The sequence below is a fragment of the Coenobita brevimanus genome, chromosome 76 (genome assembly GCF_032717465.1).
Source record: "Coenobita brevimanus isolate Jiangsu-jjx chromosome 76, ASM3271746v2, whole genome shotgun sequence".
Lineage (NCBI taxonomy): Eukaryota > Metazoa > Arthropoda > Malacostraca > Decapoda > Coenobitidae > Coenobita > Coenobita brevimanus.
The window spans coordinates 21,351,396-21,378,113 of NC_137029.1; the positions used below are offsets into that span (position 1 = coordinate 21,351,396).

The 26,718-nt window shown below is 46.2% G+C and overlaps 1 protein-coding gene across 1 annotated transcript in view; it reads right to left on the minus strand.

Annotated features, from left to right (window-relative positions):
* Window positions 1–1,523: 1,523 nt before the first annotated feature.
* Cbl (E3 ubiquitin-protein ligase CBL) overlaps window positions 1,524–26,718 on the minus strand; it is a 472,746-nt gene continuing 447,551 nt past the window's right edge. The window contains exons 15-18 of the mRNA XM_080278953.1: window positions 6,357–6,529; window positions 4,918–5,688; window positions 3,759–3,873; window positions 1,524–1,716 (exon numbers count right to left, since the gene is read on the minus strand). Of these exons, the coding sequence (XP_080135079.1) occupies window positions 1,524–1,716; window positions 3,759–3,873; window positions 4,918–5,688; window positions 6,357–6,529 (1,252 nt within the window). The remainder of the gene's footprint in view (window positions 1,717–3,758; window positions 3,874–4,917; window positions 5,689–6,356; window positions 6,530–26,718) is intronic.

A 26,718-nucleotide genomic window follows, 5' to 3' on the forward strand; every position in this document is an offset into this window, starting at 1 on the left:
CACACACACACACACACACACACACACACATATATATATATATATATATATATACTCTCCATTGCAAAACATGTCAACCAGTGTGTGAGAGACAAGGAGTACCAGAGTGTGTGAACTAAGAGTACCAATAAATTCCAGGTACCAGGAGCCTGCAGTACCATCATGACGGTGGCACTGAGAGGGCCGAGATACAGCCAAAAACTTACTCTAATAAAACCTTTTTGATATACATATATATACCGTATATATATATATATATATATTATATATATTTACAAATAACCCCTGTGGCACCACCTCTGAATTTAAAATTGCTATGTGATTGCATGTCTTGACGGTAGAGACAGCATCCCGGCCGAGACAGTAGGACCCACTAGGGGTCATATTCTCGTGGACTAAGGAGACCCCTAACACCTCTATCTTAGCTTTTTATTTTCCCTGTTTCATCATAGTATTCTCTTAGGTCGTTTTGTATATCTCTTTAATATAGACACAAGTGGCATACATAACATACAAGAGAAATAAACTGGTAAGGAAGAGGTGCTAGTCAGTAACCTAAGCTTCCCGGAATATGACCCAACGTCCGGTGAGGCAGCGGCCACCACTCCAGGCAGCGTACAGGACGCAGGAGCCGTCACCCTAGATCTGACTGCCAATGACTGACGATGAATCCTGAATGATACTGATGTTCTGAAACTGGTGTTGTTCTGCTGCACTTCAGCGAGGACGTCAGTGAATGGGGCAACACAACTCTTCAGCACATGAGAAAGGAGAATCGCCCTCTACTATCTTGTCTGGTGAAACTCCTCGCTACTGGGCTAACACACCATTGCTGGTAATACACAAATGTTGTCACTGGCACATCCTAAGAGTGTGAGCTTGGTCAGCACTCACTATGATGGGCTTCTGGTCGTTCACGAAAAGGACCAGTTTGTGCATTAAGCTAATGATCAGTTCTCCCTTCTCGCAGCCCATACATATAATGCTTAAATCTGCATAATAACACCAAATAATCGATACAGTTCAACAATGGAGTTGTGCAGGGAACAAGACAAGTTGAGTGGATTCATGGACTTGTCTGGGCAGTGGTGGCATGAAGCCAGGTAACGGGGAGGTCAAGCAGTCACACAGGGAACCTTCAGAGGAGCACCAAAATTGAGGTCTGATTATCATTTGGAACTATTGAGGGTGCAATCAACCCCCACCTGATAAGAGACTTTACCATATATATATATATGTATATGTATATAAATATATATATACATATAAGAACACACGACGGTGATTCAAGCAGTTCCAGGGCCACAATCACTGGGTCAGCCATCCCACTCAGCGCCCTTACTACCGGTTCATTGCAGTATAATAACCTTAAACTGTCAGTGACCAGCATAATGAGGGGCAAGGCTCGGCCGCATAATATTCATATGCGTTTATAATCTCATTCACTCACGAGTTGACAACGGAACCAACAAGACGACCCAGACATACAGAGAAGTCTACATCCTTTGTGTATCATCCCCGATCTAGCATCTCTTTGAGGCAAACTCCCTGAGGATTTCCCTTGCCATGTTGATGTCGTTTCTGGTAATGACGAGGGCCCGGATGACAGCATCCTGCGCAAAACCTTCTTGGGTAAGAGTGGCCAGGTAGTCCATGTGAAGGTTCTCGTAAGGTGTGCACGAGTCCTCACCCTCACTCTCTTCCGCAACATTCATGCTGAAGATAAAACAAGAAAGAGATAAAAGAGTCATCAGCTATCATCATTTTAGAGAATGGGGATGATGAGGGACTAACGAGCTTAAATCTTCTTCCCTAACCCATATCATAAAGCTGATAAAGGACCTTTGCTGCAGATACCCTCATCATTATCGTCAGAAATATGGTCGGAAGTTTAAGAAGTGGAGGACACACTTTGAATTAAGGCAACTGGGCTGATAATTACTTTAAAATATGAACTTCACAAGTTCTTATTTTCACCTATATTTTGAGCATCCATGGCTCTGGTAAATGATGTAGTCTTAACTCCTTCAGCCCGGTGACCTATTTTACTGGTTTACTATTGCTTCTTTCGGATGACACTATTAACCATAGTTAAGAGAGCACCTTAGTCGTGAAGGCGTTAAAGAAGGTTAAAGTTATCGCACCCATTTCAAAAGATGTCTCCTAAACAATAATAAAATAACCTGATGATAGCAAGGATAAAAAGAAAATACTCTTGGCAGTGAAGATAGAGTGAAGACTGAGATCCTCCGACTGATGTTGCGACATACGAGTGCTACATTATTAGGGGCCTTATTGTTAAACCTTAGCTCAGTCCGATGCCATAAGTCTCTCATTTATTCCTGCTACTTCCAGGCGATTTCATTTTGGTCATGAGATACTTTTTCACTGGAAGGGTTAGACAAGCCCCTTTGCTACTAGGGGTTCTAACCTGTGTAAAATCGCTTGAACACTGCAAAAATAAATTACATAATAAGTCATTGGATTGAAAATGTTAAAATTGCAAAGCAGAATGCATCCTCAAATTTTTTTACTGTACTATATGAACTATGTTAATGAAAAGAGAACGTGTCTGACCCCTCTATACGCTGCTGACTGCACTTTGTAATGTGGGATGCAGGCTGACCATACCTGATACCCGCAAGCATTCCATCAATACCGTCAAAGATCATATGAGTGCATTACTCTTAGGGATTTTGGTTACATCATTCTGCCGTTGGTCACTCAGGAAACTCAGATGGCATGATGAATCCAAAAATTACATTCTTTCAAATGCATCGGCAACCTATCTGTGTCACTTATAGTTTCATTTTGACTAACTCTAGTTTGACTATGTCATAACAGCAAAGTTAACTTTTTCGTTACAATGACATCTTTGTCAAGTTCAGCCTTGCAACCGCAATATAACTTCATTTGCCTCAGGAAAGACCTCCAAGGCTGCTCAAAACCTAAAACCTGTCAGTAAATATGAGATGGAAACTGTATATCAAAAGTCTGCATCAGAAGACAAATAAAGGACCCAGAGAGGCAGACAGAAATCCCCTCCCTACCTAACCCTTCGTCATACCACTTCTCAGCTGCGTCCTTCCTTCTCTCCCAGTTTACCTTCTAGCATCGTGAATCACTGTTTCTATATTCTTTTTCCATCCACTTCACTATCATACAACCATTCATGCCAGTCCAGCATTGTTATTATTTGTGAAAATAAATACTGATTCACTCCATAACGATAAATAACGATACAGAAATGATTAGCGAAACTCAATGATGTGATCCTCGAACCCATCACACTTTCTAGAATATCAGGTGAGATTTTCATAACTGTTCGACTGAATAGTGGAAAGATATCACTGTCTGCAACTGTACATTCGTTTTCATCCAGTTGGTTATCAGGTACATCAACAGCCCTCTTCATGATCTATACATTCTCATTCCATACACTTCACCCTCATACGACCATTCAAGTGTATATTTTTTCCTTTCTCCACGAATCCAGTGTGACCAGACCAGCACAGTATACATTTCATTCTCCAACATTTCCACTCTTCCCGATTCATCACAAACCAACATACATTTCATTCTTCAGCATTTCCACTCTTCCCGATTCATCACAAACCAACATACATTTCATTCTTCAGCATTTCCACGCCCTATCTACTTCACAACCAAACGAACATACATTTCATTCTTCATCAATTCCACTCCCCAAACCATCATACATTCCATTCTTCAGCATTTCCACACCCTATCCGCCTCACCTCCTGTCAGCGGAGAGGGACTTGGTGATATTGGCAAGCGTGGGTGCTGACGGCGCAGGAAAGTTGGGCAGGTCAGAATCCGTAGCTGACTTTCTCGTGATCACAGTCGAACACACTGCAACGAAACACGTGTTAATGCTGTATTCCAAGCAAAGAAAGATTCGTACCACCTCCACTTTAGCAAGTTTTTTAGCATTATACTTCCTGACATTCTATGGTATGCTACTTACATCGTTTTATATAGACATATTTTGCACCAGTAGTATGCAAGATGATACTGAGGTGTAATGTGTACTGTAGCATAAATCGTTTCTTAAAAGGTATAACAAAATCTCCTGAACCATTTAGAGTATGGCCCTTATTTACTATGATCAAAAGATGATTATATTTTCTCTTACCACTGATGACAAATATATTTATTGTATGACTGCATTACATTAGAATATGCATGAGATGACACTCAGGATTCTAATATGATAATATCCATGAATAATAAACTCGGACTACTTCATTCACCTCTCTCCTACTCTCTTGACACCACCAAAGGTCGTATTTTTGTGAGCTAGCAGGCTCCCTTTGCACTTCCTGATCAGTCTATTTCTGGAAATTGAGCGTTGATATTCTCATATGTTACTTATGCAAGTTATTTTAATATTAAATTCTATCTATCTCTATCTATCTTTAGCCAGACACCATAATCCCATAAAGGGTGGCCGTTTGTCTTTTAGTTATTTTACGGGGAGGGACACTTGATACGTGAGGAACACGTATGGGTTTGTTATATGGTTACCACCCAGCTTTGTAAATGGTTTCCTGGCTTACAGGAAACCATTAGGCTTGTCACTCAATGTAAAGCCACCTGAAAAGGAAAGAGGAGTAACAAAAAGTGACAGGAAATATGGGAGAAATAGGAAGAGAGGAGGCCAGACACAGAAAAAGAATGATAAAGGTGAAGGACGAAGTAGGCAGCACTACATCAAGTGAGTGATGAGGGTCGCCACCGCCTACCACCAGTATTAAAATATAAATAATACTTAAGACACTACTGACGTGTAACATGCACGATAAGTTGTTAAAGAAGAAGTAGGTGCCAGTATGCTAAGTCCACATGAAAATTGCCCCAAGCGTCACAGCGAGATTCTTTAAATGATCAGCTGACCTGGTGGTGGTAAAGTGGTGTTCTCATAGGGCGGCTCCTCGTGGATGTGTTCCAGGTCTCCAGCATGGCTGGCTGCACTGGGCCTCCGGTCTACATCAACCCCACTAGAAGCAGAGGCAGAACACGACGATGACGATGAGGTGGAGGAGGTGATGGAGGAGGGTGAGGAAGGGGAAGGCGTAGTGGAAGGTGTGGGAGGCATGAGGGTGGACTGGGTTGGTAGGATGGTACGGGGACGGGGGGTGACAGGCGTAGTGGTGGTGGTGTTGGTGGTAGTGGTGGAGGTAGAGGAAGAGGAGGTGGAAGTGGGTTGGTCAGGGCCACTAGGTTGGTCATCACAGGTCAAGATGGGTGTGTAGGTGATGACCGTCACTGGTGAGGACACCGACACAGGTGGCAACGGTGCCGTGGTAGTGGGTGGACCTCCTAGTGGGGAAGTTGGCGGTTGTTGAAGCCTGTGGTGAGCAGCAGAGCTCGAGGGAGGAAGGCTCACCGGTGCAAGAGCTGGTGAAGAGGATCCACTGCTGGGGTATGGAGAAGGAAAAGGTGGCGCAGAAGGAACAGGTGTGGGCGTGGTTGCTGGGGTGGGAGCTGGTGCAGGTGTGGGTGTAGTTGCAGGAGTGGAGGTGGGGGAAGATGACGAGGAGGAGAGGGAAGGGTTGGATCCTGACGCCCGCATGAGCTTGCTGGTGCGAGGCACAATGTGAGGCACGGACAGTGGCCGGTGGCGCAATGGAGATGGCGCACTGCCCTTCCTGCTTCCATCCTTACCTCCTAGGCCACCAGAGAAAACAGTAGTCAAATAAAGACTTAAATTATTGCACAGTGAATAAAGACAGGTAAATTTGTATTCCGTCAAGGTTCACAAACAGAAACGACAAACAGCCCACTGACAGGCCCATATGTGAGTACACTTTTTCCTGCATTGTGAAAACCTAGAATGGGCATACAGCGAACCTAGACATCTTACACTTGAAATACCTTGAACAGAAAATTATCAGGCAAATATGCTGACTGATGACAAGATCTCGAATTTAATTAAGAAATAATGGAAAAGTAATCCAAGAGACACTTTTCCAATTGTAGGGTGACTCGTCTCATCGGTGTTGCCTGACTACCTGTCTGATAAATTATCTCAATATTGACCTGAGAGCTATAAAAACATTTGTCTGCTCTGATTCCAAAAGTTTGTTGATTGGGATTAGGTGTTGTGCTTAGTCACCTGAGTCAGGTTAGGTTAGGTTAGGTTCAACTAGCTTGGTTGACAGTGCAGTGTTATGTTGCCACCTGTGGGTCAAGTTAGGTTATTTTAGGTTAGATTAGATCAGGATCAGTTACACTGGCTGCTAGTATGATGTCATATTAGGTCACCTGTGGGTTAGGTCAGGTCAGGTTTGGTTAAACTAGGTTGGTTGGTGGTGTGGTGCTGTGTAAGTCACCTGTAGATGATGTCTCCACTGCTAGGTTGTTGGGGTCCAGGGTGACTATGGTGACGGTCCTGGGCGGTGATGCAGGCGTGGTGGTGGGCGTGGTTACGATGGTGGGTGTGGTGGTGGACGTGGCAGGGGCTGTGGAGAGTTCGTCTTCCTCCTCACCATCCCCTATCCCAGATCTGTACAAATATAAGAGACCAAATAAGTCGACTTCGAGGTGTGTGTGTGTGTGTGTGTGTGTGTGTGTGTGTGTGTGTGTGTGTGTGTGTGTGTGTGTGTGTGTGTGAGAGAGAGACTATGGGAAGAAAGGGGGAGGGGAAATGTTCGTCTTCGTTCTCACTCTCCCCTATCCCAAATTTGAATAGAGGCAAAATGGGTCTCGGTGAGAGAGAGAGAGAGAGAGAGAGAGAGAGAGAGAGAGAGAGAGAGAGAGAGAGAGAGAGAGACGCCACCGAACTGAAGCAATACATACAGTAGAAAAAAATCTTTAGGCGTCGGCATCATTGCAACGCAGGCGTGGCACAGCTGTTAACATTGATATTTGTAGTGATTATATTTATAGTCATTATCTCGCTTAATATATGTGTACGTAAACATGGTAAAAGACTTCTGGCTTTAACTATCCATCTGGTTTTAAGAAACTCTTCAGTTTCCTGTTATCCTCCAGGGGCACATGTCTACAGTGAATTCTCTCTCACGCTGGCATCAAGGGGAACTAGACTATTGATCTGGCGTGAAATATGTGCCCCCTGCCCGGGTGACCATGTGTCTTGCCCCAGACCCAGTAGTACTTCAGCAGGTGTTTGAAGGAGCATAAAAAGCCTAATGAGAGGTGGAAGTCTGGGTGGGTCTTGCCAGCACACACCTTAAAAGACTTGAGATTAGCCAAACAGGGCTGAGATAACATCTTAAGTGGATGGATCAGGCTGATGACCCGTGGTGTCTCATGTGTCATGAACATGAGGAGACAACTGACTACATCCTGCATCACTGTCCCAGGTTCTGTTCATTTCTTACCACCCTCCACCATCATCTGGCCCAGCTAGGAGTCCTTACTTCTGATGGGCCTATTCTCCTGGGTGGTGATTCAGTGGTCCAGCACCCGTGTGATCGTCATCAATTACGTATGTGCCTTTCTGAGAAGTTCAGATTAATTGTCCCTTTACTCTGGCTGTGATATGAGGACATGAGGCTGGTGATCAGCTGCCCAGCACCTTCACCATCTGGGAGGAAGCTGCCACTGTGCCGCTACTTTTGCTAACCCTTTCTGAAGGCACGAGGTTAGGACCAGGAAGCTCCTAGCCTTTCTTAATGTTGTTAAGGTACGACAAGAATATGACCCTGTGCAGCTAAGATTAGATTAGGTTTAGTTTGGCTAACTCAGACACAAATCATTTGTGACAGAAAGTGCCTTTAAAATTTAATTAATTAAATGTAATGTCGTAGTAGTAGTGATGGTGGCCCCAGGCTTAACATAATGTGAGCCCAGTGGACTGCAGGCTGAAGTTGCCCTCCTCGTGCAGTCCACCATCCTCCTATCAAAAAACAGAGTGGGAGCTGAGCCTTTGAGGGACAGTAATGTGATATAACAGGGCAGGAGCTTTCCTGTTGTAGCCTACATTTCCACTGTTTGTTCATCATCCCATTTCTTCCCTCACCATCTATAACCACATACAACATTGTACGTGATATGTTTAGAAAGTATCCAACCTTAGGTCTGACACACGCGGCCCAGCGTTCTTTCCACTGCATGAAACATTTTTCAAAGTCGGTTTTTGGTATCTCCAGTAGGTGCTTCGTCGCATTCGTCATGATCTCTTCTCTCAGATGAACGTTGTTCAAGACATGTTGGAGTGTGCAAATCACGATCCAGGCTTTCTGAAGATTGGGATCACTGGAGACGAGACTCGGACTCAGAAACCAAAACACAGTCGTCCCAGTGGAAGCATACATGGTCGTCTCGGCACAAAAAAAAAAAAAAAAAAAAAAGCGCGACAGGCCCACAGCAAGGTGAAGTGCACTCCCACGTTGACAATTTTTTTTACGACTACCGTGGTGTTGTGCATTACGGATACGCACCACAAGGTCAGACTGTCATCATCCATTACTACCACGACGTTATCCGTCGTCTTCATGAAGCAGTTCGATGGTGGAAGAGACCAGACCTTTGGAAATCAGCAAGTTGGAAGCTGCACATTGACAACACCCCTGCCCATTCTTTTCAATTGATTCAGGAGTTTTTGGCCATGCACAACATCCCACAGGTCCGGCAGGCTCCCTACTCACCAGACATGGCTCCATGCGACTTTTGGTTATTCCCCAAGCTCATCATTACACTGAAGAGTTCTCAATTTGAGACAAGAGAAGAGATTATGATGAATGTGACGAAGCACCTGCAGGAGATACCGAAAACTGACTTTGAAAAATGTTTCAGGCAGTGGAAAGAACACTGGGCTATCTATGTCAAGTCAGAAGGGACCTAGTTTGAGGGGGATTAGTGTCCTAGCTCAATAGATTAGCCTTTTTTTTTTTTAAGCCTAAGGTCAGGTACTTTCTGAACAGCCCTCGTACCTGCAGGTAAGACCATCAAGATCTGATAACATGGCATCTCGTGTCTGCTAACAGTGCCACACTGCAGCTTGTTTTTCTGTGGTCTGTGGTGAATGTAACCATGTCTTACATACCCACTCTACCCTGCTTTATTACCTCCGCCAACGAAGTTGGAGGAGGTTATGTATTCACCTATGTTTGTCTGTCTGTCTGTTTGTCCAGACGATATCTAAAAGTTCTCATTGAATTTCAGTGAAGTTTTGTGGATGGGTGGGCCATGGGCCAAGGAAGATGTGATTAAATTTGGGGGCGGATCCGGATACAGATCCGGAGTATCCCGCACAATATCTCCAAAAGTTTTTAATTAAAAGCAATGAAATTTTGTGGAAGGGTGGACCATGTGCCAAGAAAGACCTTATTAAAGTTTGGAGTGGATCCGGATCCGGATCCTATCCACGGATCTCGATCCTTTTTAATGGCAATGGCACTGATGGAAGCACGCTCTCTCTAATTGCTTTCTGGTTTTAAGTGCATCCCCCTGACGTCAAGTGCCAGATGGAAATCATCCATCATCTGGTTACCCAACATTTCATTTCCATGCCGGGAATTTTGAGTGTACAGCAATTTCAACCCAACCTGGATCCTCTTCTGGAATATAAGATGAACTAAAGCTATTGCCTCCCCACAATGAACACAGTTTCATTACTGTATGCACGTAAACAGCATACAATGTAAATACAGTCACACCTCTGTATGTGATGGGGTTATGTCAAGTGAAAACTCATCGCTTACCAATTTATCGTATACTGAGGTCAGTATAATAAGAGTTCAGTGAGGATACACTGGGGGGGTCTAGGGCCATTTAACCTAAAATTTAAACAAACACCTCTGTCACCCACCAGAAGTATGTCTCTGGCCAGTGTGAGTCGTCCTCAAGGGTACCCCTCGAGGCTGGGGGGACAGCTGGAGGGTCTGGATAATCACTCCAGGTCCTCAGGAGGAGGTGAGGAGAGATGGGGAGAGAGAAGCAATGAGGCCAAGGGAGAGCATAGCAGTGAGACTGAGAGAAAGCATAGCGGTGAGGCCTACGGAGAGCATGGCATGGCAGTAAGGGAGCATGGTGGTGTAGTGAGGGAGCATGGCGATGTAGTGGCAGGGGAGCATAGGGGCAAGCCAGGTAGGGATAAAGATGAGATGGACAAGATGGAGTCAGATGAGGCAGAACGTAGCATTTGCACACCACTTGCTGATGGATTTGGCTCTTCATCAGTGTTAGCAGTTGTCGCAAGGGGGGAGAAGGAAGCGATGGTGTTCTGCCGTGCTGCCTTTTCTTAGTCACCTGGAGCTCCATGATTAGCTTCAAGCGTTGCATGTGCCTTACATCACTGCGTCACTCCTCGCCAGGTTCAGATCCTAGTTATGGATGTATGAAATGACATCATCAACCTTGGCAAGACTCTTCTTCATTATCTTGATATTCAGGACACAAAAAGGCCCGTCCTCTCTACTGTCCCCAACATCTTCTTGTCCCTTCGCCACATGTTCCCTTAGCTCAGTGAGCCCCTCTGTCAAGATTTCCTTGATGTTGCTCTTCAGGCCTTCTTGCACATCAGCCTCGTCAACCTTCTCAAACACTGCTTCATACGGGAGACTGATGATTTCATGGCAGATGTTCTCCACCACTGGGAACCCCAGGAATGAGTGAGCACACTCCACCTATACTTTCCTCTAAACAGCATTCAGTGTGCTTCACTGCACCTCCTTCCATGGCACTGTGATGTTGTTGTTGGCTTTCTCTTTGTTGCATTCTTTCCAAAACAAGGTCACTACATCAGTCTCCCCTGAGTTGATCACCCTCATCATTTGTCCCATGGTGCGATGGAAGCAGTAGGTCTTTAAGTTGATGATACCTTTGTCCATGGGCTAGAGCAACCATGCTGTGTTGTGGGTCAAGCACACCACTCAGTTCTCCATCCCATCAGGGTGGCTTGGGGCATTATCCACCAGGAAGAGGAAGTGGTTTGCCAGATTCCTCCACCCGGTATAATCACGCATGTGAGGGGACAGATGACTTTCCATGTATGACTGGCAGAGTGCGGAGGTCAGTCAAGCCCTGGGGTTACTTTTCCATGTAACTCCCAGATTCTCCTTCATACTGTTGAGAAGCGGGATTTGCTAGTTAGGTAGTCTAGAGGGTTATCAGTATTTCTCTTATTTTTAAGTTACGTGTCAGACTTGCCAGTTAGCCCGCTATTGTGAGCGGAGTTATTTTGTACGTTGTACAATGATTTTTTTGCTCTTTTTTTTTCTATACAAGTTTATTTATGTGATTGTTAAATTACGTAATTTGATCTCAGTTTATGTGCTAAATAATTTAGGGTGTTGTATAAGAAAACTGTGGCATGTTTGGGATGTCTCCGATTTAGCAGCTGTTGTTGCTAGGGTCAGGTACCAGCATGTCCTAGAATGCTGGAGAAAAAGGGAAGGCTATTTAAGGGAGTGGAAGTCTGGAAGAGCCTAGAGAAGTCAGTTTCGTTTCAGTTCAGCGTGAGTTTAGTTTACTGTCAGTTCAGTGTCAGTGTAGATTGTATAGCTCCAGTACTTGTGAAAACAGTGAAGTGAAGTTGGCAAGCATCCAGTGTAGTTTTTGGAAAATAAAGATATCAAACAAAGAAGCCAGTGTTTATTTACCACGCCTGAGCTAATCTTGTTGCTGTACATTGAAAGGCAGACCCTACGAAGAATGACTCACTGGGTGACGTCCTTCCTATACTGAACTACTACTGTTGGAGCCTGTGGCAGTGTGGAACAGGGATGTAACAGTGGTGTAAGGAGTGTGGATCATTAGAAAAGTGCTGCAGTGAGTCAAACCTTCGAAATGGAGGCAGAAGATGTACAGACAAGAGGCCAAGCTAGGCAAAAGGAGGCATTACTAGCTGCAATTATGAAGCTATTACAAACACAAAGTGTTTAATTTTAAGCACAGAACGAAAGACAGAAAGAACTCAAAGAACAGTTACAGGCACAGAACAAAGGACAGAAAGAACTCAAAGAACAATTACAGGCACAGAATGAAGGACAGAGAGAACTCAAGCAACAATTACAGACACAAAGTGAACAACTACAAGCACAAAGTGAAGAACAGAAAGAGAGGTATGAACGACTTCAAGAGGCATTACAGGAGCAACAGAGAGAGTTACAACTGAGGATACAAGGACTGCAAAACACTTTCATGGAGGAAATGAAGGAAGAACAACAACAGTTGATGGAGGAAGTATAAACAGAGCCATGGCAGCAGAAGTATGAGGTAAGTAACAATGTGATGGAGAGCAGTCAGCATGCAGATAACCAGTTGAAGCATGTAGTCGACCATGTGAGGGTAATTAGTGAGAAAATTGAGGATGTAGGGAAATACTACATTGATGAGCCTCAGGTTAGTGTACAGGGAGCATATGAAAAGATTGGACAGTGTATGGTGAATATTAACAGATTCCAAGCATCTCATAAAGGTAGCATTCCAGGGTTGAACAATCAGGATGTAGGAGTTTTAAGTCCTGGACTTAATTATGATAATCAACCAGTTTTTAGGCCCCAAACCAGTGAAGTGCATGGCTGTAATGGGGTCCAATTAAAAAGAAACTTCAGGAATTTGATGGTAGAGTATCTTGGGAAGCTTACCGTGCGCAGTTTGAGTTACTTGCTGATCAGAATGGTTGGGATGATAGGCAGAGGGCAGTGCAGCTGGCTACTAGCCTCAAGGGTGCCACAATGGAAATTCTGTGCCAGATGTCAGTAGAGGAGAAGAATAGTTATCAATCCTTAGTAGAAGTACTGGAGCACAGATACGGGACCATGTACCAGACTGAGGTTTACAGAGCAAGATTCCAGAGCCGTGTACGGGTTCGAGGCAAATCCCTATAGCAGCTTGCCCATGACCTGGAGAGTATGGCACACAAGGCATACCCTAGAGCAGCACCTAACCTGTTGGCTATACTTCTGAGGGGCCAGTCCATCGATGCTCTTGACAGTGCAGAGTTGAAAGTGCAAGTGAAGCAAGTATAACCAAGAAGCATGCAAGAAGCACTTGCCAGGGCTCTAGAATTTGAGTCCTATGTCAGGTCCTGTGCGTCCACTTTCCAGGCAGATTGTAGTGCGGGATTCAAGACAAGAAAGGGGCAGGTATGTGAAGCAGAAAATTTCAAGGAAGTTGCTGGTACTGTGAAAAGCCAAGACATAGAAAGAGGACTGCTATAAGTGGAAGAGGAAACAGGAGAAGACTGGAGGAGGTTGCTAGTTCTGCGGGAAGCCGGGACACAAGATGGAAGATTGTTACAATGGAAGAAGAAGCAAAAACAGAGCAGTGCAAGAAATTCTACAATTGTAACAAAAAGGTGTTGGACATGTAGTGAGGTGGGACACGTCAGTTCTGAGTGTCCAAAGAAGAAAAAGAAGGAAAAGAAGAATGCTGCAGAAGACCAGAAAGAAACGGAAAACTAGTGGAGGCTGGTGATAAGGGGCAACCACCACCCAGCTTCTCCCAGGTAGCCCCACCACTGAGAAAATGCAAGAGAACTGCAATAGACGGCGTGCAGGTAGATGGCAAAAAGTGTTCCCTGGTGATTGATTCGGCCTCAGAGCAGACTTTTGTGAGATCTGATGTGTTACATCATCGGTATCTGTCTGAGTCATCAAAACAATTGTGTGACATAACTGGGCACTGTTCAGAACTGAGGGGACCCTTGGATGTCTGGACTGAAGTGGCAGGGCAAGAGGCTATGCTACCAGTCTATGTAGCCGAGATGAAGGATCCTTACCTTCTTGGTCTGGACTATCTGATGTCCATGGGATGTGAGCTGGACTCCTGCTCCATTAAGCTGAAGGTTCAAGGAAAGTCAGTTCCCCTCACGGCAGTGAGACGTACCAGTTCTGGTGGCGAGGTGAGCACATTCTGCACTACAGCGATACTCCCAAGATCAGAACTGTTGCTCCAATGCAAGGTGAATGGCTCTTTTGACAGCTGTCTAGGGGTAGTGAAGCCTGATGTACGGTGCAAGACGAAGGCTGGAGCGATGATGGGGAGAACTTTGGTGGAAACAGGTGCAGGTAAAGTGCTGGTTGTGGTGGCCAGTTTCTCCCATAAGCCACTGAAGATCAACGAGGGAGAATTTGTGGGATTGTACCAGGCGGTGGACCCTGAGTGGCATCAGAGGAAGCCCTGTAAAAGGAGTGTAGTCAAAGAAGATGGGTATCTGCCAGACCACTTACAAGACCTATTTTCAAGGAGCTGACAATGCCTGGATGACTTACAAGTGCTGAAGTTGAGGCAGCTGCTGACGAAGTTTGCTGATGTCTTTTCCACTGGAGACTTAAACCTGGGGTGCACTGATCTGGTGGACCATTGCATAGACACTAGTGATCACCGCCCGATTAAACAGCCAGCACGGAGGATGGCGCCAGCCCAACAGCAAGAATTGGAGAAGGTGATGGAGAATCTCCAAAGTCAAGGAGTCATAGAAAAGTCCAGCAGTCCTTGGGCATCAGCAGTGGTTCTGGTAAGTAAAAAGGATGGCTCAGTAAGGTGCTGTGTGGCTTATCAAGCCCTGAATGAAGTGACAGTGAAGGATGCATACCCCTTGCCGAGGATTGATGATATCCTGGTTGCTCTGTCAGGTGTCAAGTGGTTCTCCATCCTAGGCATGAAGGTATGATATCATCAGGTCAAGGCTGTAGAGAAGGACAAAGAAAAAACAGCATTTTCATACAGACGGGGTTTATGGCAGTTTAAAATGATGCCATTTGGCCTGAGCAATGCCCCAGCTACTTTTCAGCATCTCATGGATCATGCACTGGAAGGCCTGCACTGGCAGACAGCTCTCATCTATCTGGACGATGTAATTGTGTTTGGATGGACTTTCAACCAGGAAATGGAGAGGCTGTTGGAGGTGTTCAACAGGATCAGAGTGGCTCACCTCAAGCTGAACCCCAAGAAGTGATACAGGAAGTGAAGTACCAGGGACACATTGTAGACGAGGGTGGCGTCTGTACTGATCCAGAGAAGGAGGCAGCTGTGAAAAACTAGCCTGTTCCAACTTGTGTGAAGGAGCTAGGGAGTTTCTTGGGTTTGTGTACCCAGGACTTTGCAACGATAGCTGCATCTTTGCACAAGTTGTTGGAAAAGACAGAAGTTTGTTTGGACAGAAGTTACTCAGAAGGCCTTTGCTGAACTCAAGCATGCGTTGGCAAGCTCTCCAATATTGCCGTACCCAGATCAGAGTCAGCCATTCATCCTAGACTGTGAAGCTAGTGACCATGGTATTAGTGGAGTCTGCATATTACAGCTCAGCCCATCAGAGTGGAACAACTGTGTGACCCGTAAGGAACTCTTGGAAGTGATGAAGAGCCTTGATCTCTTCCATCCCTACTTGTATGGGTCCTACTTCATCATCAGGATAGACCATGTGGCACTCAAGTGGCTGAAGGTGTTAAAAAATTTGGAAGGATAACTGGCATGCTGGCTCAGGAATCTGGACCAGCACAATTATGAGGTTTAGCACCGTCCTGGGCGGGTACATGGCAATGCTGACAGTCTGAGTCATCGGCCCTGCGATCCAGAGTGCCGGCAGTGTAGTAAAAAACAAGATCATAGCAAGAAAGGCAGCCATAATGCAGTGACAGGGCCAGTGTCAGATGAAAAGACCTGGAGAGGATGCAGATGGAGGATGCAGATTTACAACCAGTGCTAGAGTGGCTGCAGTGGAGTACGATGTGACCATCTTGGGAAGAGGTTTCCGGAATCAGGCCTGCGACTACGAGTTACTGAAGTCAATGGGACCTTCTTCGTTTGAACAATGCAGTACTGGAGCATCAATGGGAGACACCCAATGGCCTCAGCAGGTATTGGCAACTGGTGTTCCGAAGGAAATGAGGTCAAGGAACTTGGATAAGTCTCATAACCAGATCACTAGTGGGCACCCAGGGAGTGAAGAAAACTCTAAGCCGGCTGCAGCAGAGGTTCTACTTGACTGGCATGCGTCAGGATGTTGAAGAGTGGTGTCAGGCCTGTGATGTGTGTTGTGCCAAGAAGGGACCAGGAAACGTGGTTGCACCCCTCTCCAGCTGTACCAAGTGGGTGCACCGATGAAAAGAGTCGCAGTGGACATTGCTGGACCTCTGTGACTCACTGAAAGAGGAAAGAAGTATATATATGTCGCCTTGGACTACAAAAAGTGGCCAGAAGCCTATGCCATCCCCGATCAAGAGGCTGTGAGTGTTGCCCAGTTGTTGGCTGACCAGCTCTTCTGTCATTCTGGGATGCCACAAGAGCTACATTCACACCACGGGAGAAACTTCGAGTCTACTGTGTTCTGCTAGTCCTGCAAGTTACTGGGGATCAAGAAGACCAGGACGACCCCTAAGGCCAAAGTCAGATGGAATGGTGGAGAAATTCAACCGGACCCCGGGACAAGAACTGGCCAAGTACTGCATTGAGGAACAAACAGAATGGGACCAGAAACTACTACGTTGTTGATGGCATATCGGTCTGCGTCCCATGAATCTACCAGCTGCACCCCTGCAAAACTGATGCTGGGCCACGAGTTACACTTTTACCTGTTGACTTATTAATGGGAAAACCATGTGGTGAAGAGCTGCCTACAGACACTTCCAGCTATGCAAAGCATCTTCAGGAAGAGCTGGCTGAGGTACATCATCAAGTGCGAGAAGCTCTAAAGTTTGCAGGTGAAGTGCAAGTATGATGCCAAGGCAAGTGAGGTGAGCTTCAAGGATGGTGACAAAGTTTGGTTATACAATCCTCAGTGGAAGAAGAGACAGTCACTGAAGCTGCGGAGCCCGTGGGACAGGCCTTACAGTGTGTTGGATTGCCGATCAGACGTAACATTCCGGATTCAGGGAGGCAGGAAGTCTCGCCCTAAGGTGGTACATGTGAATCGTCTGTGGCAGTACCATGGGCCAGGACAGTACAACTGGAACGTCTCCAAGAAATCGTGCTCACCCGCAGCCAAGGACGTTGAGGAGGACCACGGAACTGAAGTACAAAGGATGATGACAGTTTCCCGAGGGAAGAAATGAATCAGGAAGAGGACCAAGATATCCCAGGAGAAGTGGACTGTGTGGAGGAGCAGGGACGTTGTCAGAAGCGGCATAGGAGAAGACCTGATAAGTTGAAGGATTATTTTGTGTATATATAACACTGATCGACAAAATTTAAAGTGTTATGGTTCTAGCATATTTTTAGGTAATTCTAAGCAACATGAACCTGTAAATTTCGAATATGATATCCAATTTTCGCCAGCACGTCCAGTTTTCGAGAACCATTATACCATAAGAAAATCTGCTCGTGTGTTGGAAAATCCGACTCGACTCCAATCATTGAGATAGATATAGCCTACCTTGAAAAGTTGCATTCAGCTAGTAATTGTGGCGGTAATATCGGCTTCAGTTAAGTACCTGAACCACAAGATATTTAACAACTCAAAGTGAATCAACCACAGCCGAAAGTCGGGTAAAGTTTTCCCATCATCAAGCTGATAATTCTTTTTTTTTTTTTTCTGACAACAATGTATGCAGTGTAATCTTATATTTACTATTATCCCATTTCAGCTTCTTACTGTTACAGTGCCTTGATCTGTGTTGGCAAGCAATGAAGCACCGCAACTGTATGAATGCATCAAACTCTTTCTGCTACATCTGTGGGTTCTTTACATCTGAAAGCCTGAAGAGACCAATTACAAGGAATGTTAAAAGCGCCTACAAACATTACTTCAAATGCCCTGATGATAATCAAGACAAGAAGTGGGAACCCCATATTGCATGTAAGCTCAGTGTAAACCACATGAAACGGCCATCAGGTATGCCTTTCGCTGTACCAATGGTTTGGCGCAAACCAAATGATCACTCTCCTAACTGCTACTTTTGCCTCACTAACAACAAAGGGAATTCAGTGAAAACTCGGTCCAAGATCAGATATCCTTACGTACCTTCTCTAAGGCAATCACCCCATGGCTCTGAGCTTCCAGTTCCAGATCCTCCATTACGTACCACAAGTGAATCAGAATCTAATAAGGAGGAGTGTTGCATGGATGCCGACTTTCAAGAAGATTGAGAGAGCAAGGAGCCACACCTCATCAGTCAGGTAGAGCGGCATGACCTTATAAGAGGCCTTAACTCCGCCAAGGAGAAAAATAATTTCCTTGGATCTCGACTCAAGCAATGAAACATGCTACAAGGTGGAGTTTGTACCACCACCTTCCAATCATAGACATGAAAAGCTCTCAATGTACTTCAAGATGGATGATAAGATTTGTTACTGTTATGATGTATCATTAATGCAACACCTTTCTAAGTCTCGTCCTTATCAAAAAGGGAAATGGCTGTTGTTCATAGATTCTAGAAAGAATGCACTGAAGGCAGTCCTTCTGGAAATGACCTTCCATCTGTTCCAATTGTGCATCCCTATAGAATGAATGAAAGTTATGAAACTATGAGTACTATGTTGACCGCTACTGGCTACAAAACATCAATGGAGCATCTGTGGGGACCTGAAAGTGATCTGCTTGCCTCTAGGACTTTGTCAAGGTTACACAAAGCAGATGTGTTTTCTCTCTTCATGGGGCAACAGAGCAGACGCTAAGCATTACACAAAAAAGTGTGTAATGCCCAATGTGACCGAAAGATGTAACTGGAAGGTTCAACTGTCTTAACAACCTCTTGTTGACCCTGGGAAGGTATTCTTGCCTCCACTTCATTTGAAATTTTGATGAAGAACTTTGTGAGGGTCATGGATCAAGATGGTGCTGGCTTCCACTGCTTGCTAACGAAGTTCCAAGGCACTGTGTCCGAGGCCAGAGTAAAGGCAGGTTTTTTTCAGTAACCCCTCAAATTCATCTTATAGCCTACTCAACGATCAGGATTTTGCAGAAGCTTATCTGAGCTGGAAAGGGCTGCTTGGGAGAGCTTCATGGCTCTTACCAAGAATTACCTAAGAAATTCTTGAGCATCGAATTATGATCTTGTGAACAAGATGTTGATGAGTTACTATGCACTCGGTGCTCGAATGTCGCTCAAGATAAATTTCATCTATTCTTATTTGGATTTCTTTCTATTTATTCTTGGCAATGTCAGTGATGAATGTGGCGAAAGGTTTCACCGCGAAATTGTCATAATGGAGGGCCGATATCAAGGTCGATTCAATCCAAACATGATGAGCGACAATTGTTGGACTTTACAGCGTGAAAGTAATTGTTCCTACAAACGCAAATTTCAGAGGCACTTCTAATGTAATAAATGTTTTATATATATAAGTTAAAGACTATTATTTTTGTAACAATAAATAGACTTATTGACAGTTATTTGACGAACTTGTATGTTTCATGGAATTTTCCCTTACTCATGATTAGTACGTCAAGGTTGTGTGATAGCGAAATTTTAGGGTCAGTTTAGAAACTGGAGTTAGAAACAGGTGAGAATAAGTCAGAACCATTTTGGCTGTTGACCAGTGTAATTAAATGTTTAGTTTGGATTAAGGATTATGTGTGTATCCATTGTGTAGTTTTGTCGGGAAGACAAAGGACTAGGGAGGCGGTAGTGTTGAAAGGAAGGATTTGCTAGTTAGGTAGTCTGGAGGGTTCTCAGTATTTCTTGTATTTTCAAGTTATATGTCAAAGTTGCCAGTTAGCCTGCCATTGTGAGCAGAGTTATTTTGTAAGTTGTACAATGATTTTTGTGCTCGTTTTCTCTATACAGTACTAGTAAAATGCCCGCCGCCGGACCACCCACCCCCCCACCTGGCCGCTACCACACCACCACCCCAGGAGGACACAACGGTGGGTCTAGTGACCCAGGTCAAGAGGGTCACCGGGACACTACTGTCCTGAGTCCCTTTTCCCCGCAACTACCCCAACACCAGGTGACCGGAAAAATCCAACGACCTTGAGGGCGGGACAACCATCTCCAGAATTGGGGTGGGACTGAACAAGCTTCAGTCCCAGGTAACACTGTGTCGACGGCTATTGTTACCACCTCAAGGGCAGGAGGCCCAAGGCTACAGCCAGAAGTGTGCACCAGGGTAAGGGGACCCTTAGCCACTCCAAGGGCAGAAGGCCCAAGGCTACGGCCAGAAGTGTGCACCAGGGTCAGGGGACCCTTAGCCACTTCAAGGGCAGGAGGCCCAAGGCTACAGCCAGAAGTGTGCACCAGGGTCAGAGGACCCTTAGCCACTTCAAGGGCAGGAGGCCCAAGGTTATGGCCAGAAGTGTGCACCAGGGTAAGGGGACCCTTAGCCACGGCCTTAGTATAAACCAGAGAAAGCATTGCCTCTGTGCATCCCTCTCCCGCTGTTCTATCCTACGGGAGCAACACCGCACCGACAGCCACTGTACGTGGCGAGGAAGGAGCAGCCACTGTACATCCTTCGGTTGCTTCTCTACGGGAAGATCAGCTCCCGGCTACGGCCAAAGTGCGTACCAGGGTAAGGCGACCCGAGGCTCCGGCTCCAGTACGTACCGGAGAGGACACGGACTCCATGAATCCTTCTCCTGCTTCTTCCCCCTGTGGGAGCCCTTCGTCACCATCTGGGAGTGTTGCCCCAGAGGTGTCGCCAGAGTGGTGGCAAGGCCCGAAACTGGACCTACCTCCCACGCCTGGAAAATTTCTGTTCCTGCCAGACACCAGACGGAGATGGTGCCGCAGCCCAACCTTGTCGGCGCCTCTCCCAATAGGCAACCACAGTCCCAGGACCCCCAGGCCCGACCAGCAGACTCCAGACGAGGGCAACCCAGGCTCCCTCACCCCACGGAGCCAGAAACGACAGGCCCGCCTCCTCCAGCTGTTTGGCCCCAGTCCCGAGGGCCACCTCTCAGGTCGAGGCCCCAAGACAGGAGGGCCTCCCTGCACCCCACCAACGAGGCTCCAATACGAGGGCCTCCTCTCAGGTCAAGGCCCCCAGACAGGAGGGCCTCCCTGCACCTCACTGACGACCAGGACCCGGGCAGTGACTCCCCTGTGGGTAGTGTATTGCCCCTTGCAGGCAGGGTCCCCCTAGGGCCCTCTCCTCACGCCCATATGACAGAGTGAACTCCACCCAGGAAACACGGGTAACATAGTGACGCCCCTTGTACCAAGAACAAACCAGGGGAAATAACAATGAACAGTGACCGAGTGAAGACCAGTGTAAAGCCAGTGACAGTTACTATTAGTCTACAAGAACTTGATACCTGGCAGAACAGAAAATAATTTAAACTCTCATAAGAGAACTTATAGTAATTGTGTGAGTCCCCAAGTAAAATAACTTTCAGTAACTGTGAACAGAGACTAGGGTGCACAGACGAGTCAAAAGTCTGTGTGTAAGTGCCGCCGCGACTAAGTGACTACATCAAGTGTCGCGATCTGCACCCTGTCTAATTTATAGTAGCATTTCCCCCATGGACTCTTAATCTTGTTTATTCCCCTTGCTTCCAACTAAATATATATTCTGCCTAAAGATGAAATGTGGATATCAATACGTATAGGTCATGACATTAGTGTACATGCATTATACCGTGTGTTAAGTGTGACTGTGCATTGTGGTGTCAAAGGCTAACTCTGTGTCCCTGTCTCCTGTATATCAAATATCACTCTGTGTTGTATTGTAACAGTGTAGAATTAAGGCAATAGATGTGTTAAGGTATACTGCCTGGTTTTTATGTCCTGTTCCTTTGCGGGTGCTTTACTCCCGGTCCGGAAAGAGGACCCCGCCCAGTCGTTAGTGCTTTTAGGACGAGAAGTCGACCTAAAAACACTCAGTATAACAACTGGTTTATTTATGTGATTGTTAAAATATGTACAGTAATTTCATCTCAGTTTTTATGCAAAATAATTCAGAGTGTTGTGTAATGTAAGAAAACTGCCATGTTTTGGATATCTCCAATTTAGTAGCTGTTGTTGCTAGGGACAGGTACCAGCATGTCCTAGAATGTTTCATTTCAGTTCAGTCTGAGTTTAGTTCAGTGTCAGTTCCGTGTCAGTGCAGACTGTACAGTTTAGCTCCGGTACTTGTGAAAACAGTGAAGTGAAGCTGACCAAGGAGTTGGCAAGAATGAAGTGTAATTTTTGGAAAATAGACAGCGACCTTCAGAAGCCAGTGTTTACTTACCACGCCTGAGCCGATCTTGTTGCTGTACACTGAAAGGCAGACCTTACTAAAAAGCAGCAGGACATCAAAACAGACCACAACGAGCCACCAGAAGGGGCCCATGGAGGAGTGTACACGGCGCGAATGACCTCCGGGCAGAAACAGTTTAAGTCCACCCAGGCCACGCACCCCTATGACACGGAACTCGCCTGCTACCACCACAGCAGGAATGCAAGACGACCTGCCGGGCGAGCTGCCCACAGATCAGACCGGGGTGGAACCGTTTCTCCAGTTCCTAACAGCACCCCTGAGATGGCCGATAGCTGCTCACCCTCCTACAGGAGAAAGCCAGAAGCCGCTCTGGAGGCAACTAGGAGACTGCCTGAAGCCGCTTGGAAGGTGCCCCTCAGAGAGATGGCCTGCAGCTGCTCACCCTCCTACAGGAGGCAGCCTGAAGCCACTCCCGCCTTCATCAGGAGATGGCCTGAAGCCGCTTGGAAGGTGTCCCTCAGAGAGACGGCCTGCAGCCGCTCACCCTCCTACAGGAGATGGCCTGAAGCCATTCCGGAGGTCAATCAGGAGACAGCCTGAAGCCGCTCCGGAGATCAATCAGGAGACGGCTGGAAGCCTCTCTGAAGGTGCACCCAGAGAGTCGGCCTGCAGCTGCTCTACCCTCCTGCAGGAGGTGGCTGGTAGCCGCTCCGAAGGTGTCCCGAGACAACCACAGCTAGTAGCCGGACCCTACCGCCAGAGACAGCCTGAAGCCACTCCTTCGTCAGGTGCTGAGCCCAGTCCACCTACCCACGACTTGGAGGGAGCCCCCAGCCTGGTGGAGTACTGGCGAGGCGCTGTGACCACCACCGGGCTCTTCTTCCTACGGCCAGTGGAGACACCCCTGATGGACCCTGATGCTGGCTGATGCCACAGCTCGCTCCTAATGGTGTCCCCAACCTGCGGGGACCGCAGTCTCCCGACCGCCCCTCAGACTCTTGGGTAGGACCTCCCTGCACCCAGACGCCGGAGATCCTCATCCTCTGTCAGGCGCCTGACTCAGAAGTTCAGGCGACTGTTTGGCCCCAGCCCAGAAGGCCGGACTCCCACCCTGAGCCCAGAAGCCTTGAGCCCCTATGCTCCCAGCAGCCCTGGACAATAGAGGATGCCCCTATGTGCTGTCCCCCATCTCCGGGACCTAGCCGCCCCTGCCGGATCCCAGCCCTGTCAGTATGGAGGCTGAGACTCCACCGCACCCCCTGCGCCTGACTGTGACACGTCCGACCTGACAGTAAGTGAAAATGAACACACACAGAATACGGACAGTATAGGAGTGACACAGTAAAGTGGGCTGGTGGTTAGAGCATAAAAGAAAGTGGTGGAAAAGATAGTACAATAGTAAGACAGTGAAGGACAGGCCTACCATAGTGTACAGTGCTGCCATAAGACAGTGAAGATCATACATAGGCCCCTGAGTTGAAGTTCCAGTACCGCCAGCTCCACCCGGGTACATAGTAATGTAAAAGTGATCTACGGGCCAAGGTACAGTGGACACTCTATGCAACAGTGACAGCACATCTCGATAAGGTCATGCTTAGGCTCAGAGTAAAATATTAACGCTACCCTGGGAAATCAAGACAACCACCACCACCGGCCTAGGAAATCTAAACTCCCCCACCAACCTAAGTGTCTAACTCAAGTGTCATTCCTCCTAACCAGTTTGGTCCTGTACAGTGTCCTGCATGATACTAGTATTCCATATCTGCAGCCCAAGAATTATAATTGTCCAGTTTGTTTGTATTTGTGACATCTGCTCGTTCCTGTGTAAGATTCAGTAATACACATGAATGGATGAGAAATAGGGGCGTGGAAGAAGTTGAGAGGCGGAAGAGAGTTATATGTGGAAAGGAAGAGAGAGGTGAAAAGATTAGTAAGAGAGAGTAAGAAGAGAGTGGATGAGGAATTTGGAAGGAATTTGAGTGTAAAGTGGAGGGACTGTAAGAAAATGTTCTGGAGAGAAGTGAAAAGAGTAAGACAGGGTGGAAGTCAAGTTAGCAGGGGAGTGAAAGATAAAAATGGTAGATTACTAGTGGAGAAGGGAGAATAAGTGAGCAGACGGAGAGAACACTTTAAGGAATTGTTGAACGCAGAGGATGAAAGTAATGCGAGTATAAGTGGCTGGGGAATGGCTGGGAGAAGGAGAGAGGTGAGAAGACAGGAAGAAATCAGTAGGATAGAAGTTGTGGACACAATGAAGAAAGTTAAATCGGGGAAAGCCCCAGGAATTGATGGAGTGTGTGGTGAAATGCTGAAGCATGGGGGAGAGATAGTAGTAGAATGGATGTGGAAGATATGCAGATTGGCCTGGGAGGAAGGTAGAGTCCCGGAGGATTGGAAGTCAGGTATAATTATTCCCTTGTACAAAGGAAAAGGGGAAAAAGAAGTGTGTGGTAATCATAGGGGCATTTGTCTTCTTAGTATAATAGGAAAAGTGTATGGTAGGATACTTATAGACAGAGTTAGAGAAAGAACAGAGAAATTAGTTGGAGAAGAACAGGGAGGCTTTAGGAAGGGAAGAGGTTGTGTAGATCAGATATTCATTCTTAGATCTTTAGTGGAAAAGTTTCTAGTGAAGGGAAAGAAGTTGTATGCGGCTTTCATGGATTTGGAGAAAGCATATGACAGGGTGGATAGACAAGGATTGTGGAAAGTGTTAAGAATATATGGAGTAGATGGGAAGTTGTTGAATGCTGTGAAGAGTATGTACGATGGTGCGAAGGCTGCAGTGCGTGTGGATGGTGAACTAAGTGAATTTTTCTCTTTGAAAGTTGGTTTGAAACAGGGATGTGTCATGTCTCCATGGTTGTTCAATCTGTACATGGATGGGGTAATAAAAGAGGTACAAGGTAGGGTAGTGGATGTTGGAGTGGCCCTGGTGAGAGAGGATAGTGTTTGGAAACTCCCTGTACTGTTGTTTGCAGATGATACTGTGTTGTTGAGTGAAGACGAAGGGGAGCTGCAAGGCTTGGTGGATGAGTTTGAGAGAGTGTGTAAGAAACGGAACCTAAAGGTGAATGTAGGGAAGAGTAAAGTGATGGTCTTTGAGAGAGGTGAAGTTAGTGAATGTACAGCGAGGTTGGATGGTGAGGAATTGGAAAATGTGAGTATGTTTAAGTATTTGGGTAGTGTGATGAGTAAGGATGGAGGTTTGGAGGGTGAAGTGCTTGAAAGGGTACAGCAGGGAAGGAAGGTTGCTGGTTCCTTGAAAGCAGTGATAAGAAACAGGGAAGTGAGCATGGAAGTGAAAAAGTTACTACATGACAGTATTGTGATACCAACTCTAACGTACGGAAGTGAAGCTTGGACATTGTTGGAAGGATACAAGTCAAGAGTGAGAGCAGTGGAAATGAGTTATTTAAGAGGAGCCTGTGGAGTCACATGGAGAGACAGGCTGACGAATGAGGATATAAAGGAGCGTTGTGGTGTGGATGTGGATGTGATAGGAAGCGTTATGAGGAACACACTGAGGTGGTTTGGCCATGTGGAGAGGATGGAGGGTGAAAGACTGACGAAGAGAGTGTATGTGAGTGAGGTGGAGGGGGGAAGAGGGAGGGGGAGGCCGAGGATGAGATGGAGGGATGGGGTGGAGAGGTATATGAGAGAGGGGGGTGTGAGTTGGGAGCAGGGCAGTGAAATGGCTGGGGATAGGGCGACTTGGAGGCGATTTGTTTGTGGCCACCCCAAACGGGATTGAGGCATCTGGCAATAGATAGATAGATAGACATGTAAGGTGTTGCCTTGAGTTTTTGTGTCCTGCCTCTCTCTTATTTATCTACACTCCGGTCTAGAAAGAGAACCCAGCTACTTACTAGGTGCTCTGGGGATGGGAGGCCAACGCAAAAACACCTAGCATTACATTGGTGGACAGCGGTGGTTCTTGACCCAGGCATACGAGAGAGGTGATCAGGAAATACTATCAAAATGGTAACTAAACCGCATGTGCAATTACCAAAATTCGACCCTGAACAGTATGATGTTCACACATACCTGCCCGGAATCGTGCTAAGTCTGTTCTTCGCTCTACTAAAAATAATTTCATCCATACTAAATGCTCTCAACTCTCCAACTCGAATTCTTCCCGCTCCTTCTGGCACCTTGCCAAAAATCTTTCTAACAACTTTACCTCATCATCCTTCCCTCCTCTTTTCTACTCTGATGGTTCTGTAGCTATTTCTTCTACTGATAAAGCAGATCTCTTCGCACAGACTTTCTCCTCCAATTCCACCTTAGACGATTCCGGTGCTGTTCCTCCATCACTTCCCCCCTCTGACTTCCTCATGGCTGACATTAAAATTTCTTCAGTTGATGTATTTTTTGCCATTACTGGCCTCAGTACTAACAAGGCATATGGGCCTGATGTGGTCCCTCCTGTTGTTCTCAAAAACTGTGCTTCTGTGCTTACACCCTGCCTAGGCAAACTATTTTGCCTTTGTCTGTCAACTTGTACCTTTCCTTCTTGCTGGAAGTTTGCTCTCATTCAGCCAGTCCCAAAGAAGGGTGACCACTCCCAACCCTCCAACTATCGTCCAATTGCATTAACGTCCTGTATTTCAAAAGTTTTCGAGTCAATTCTTAATAGAAAAATTTTAAGGCATCTTTCCTATCACAACCTTCTTTCCGATCGTCAGTATGGGTTCCGTC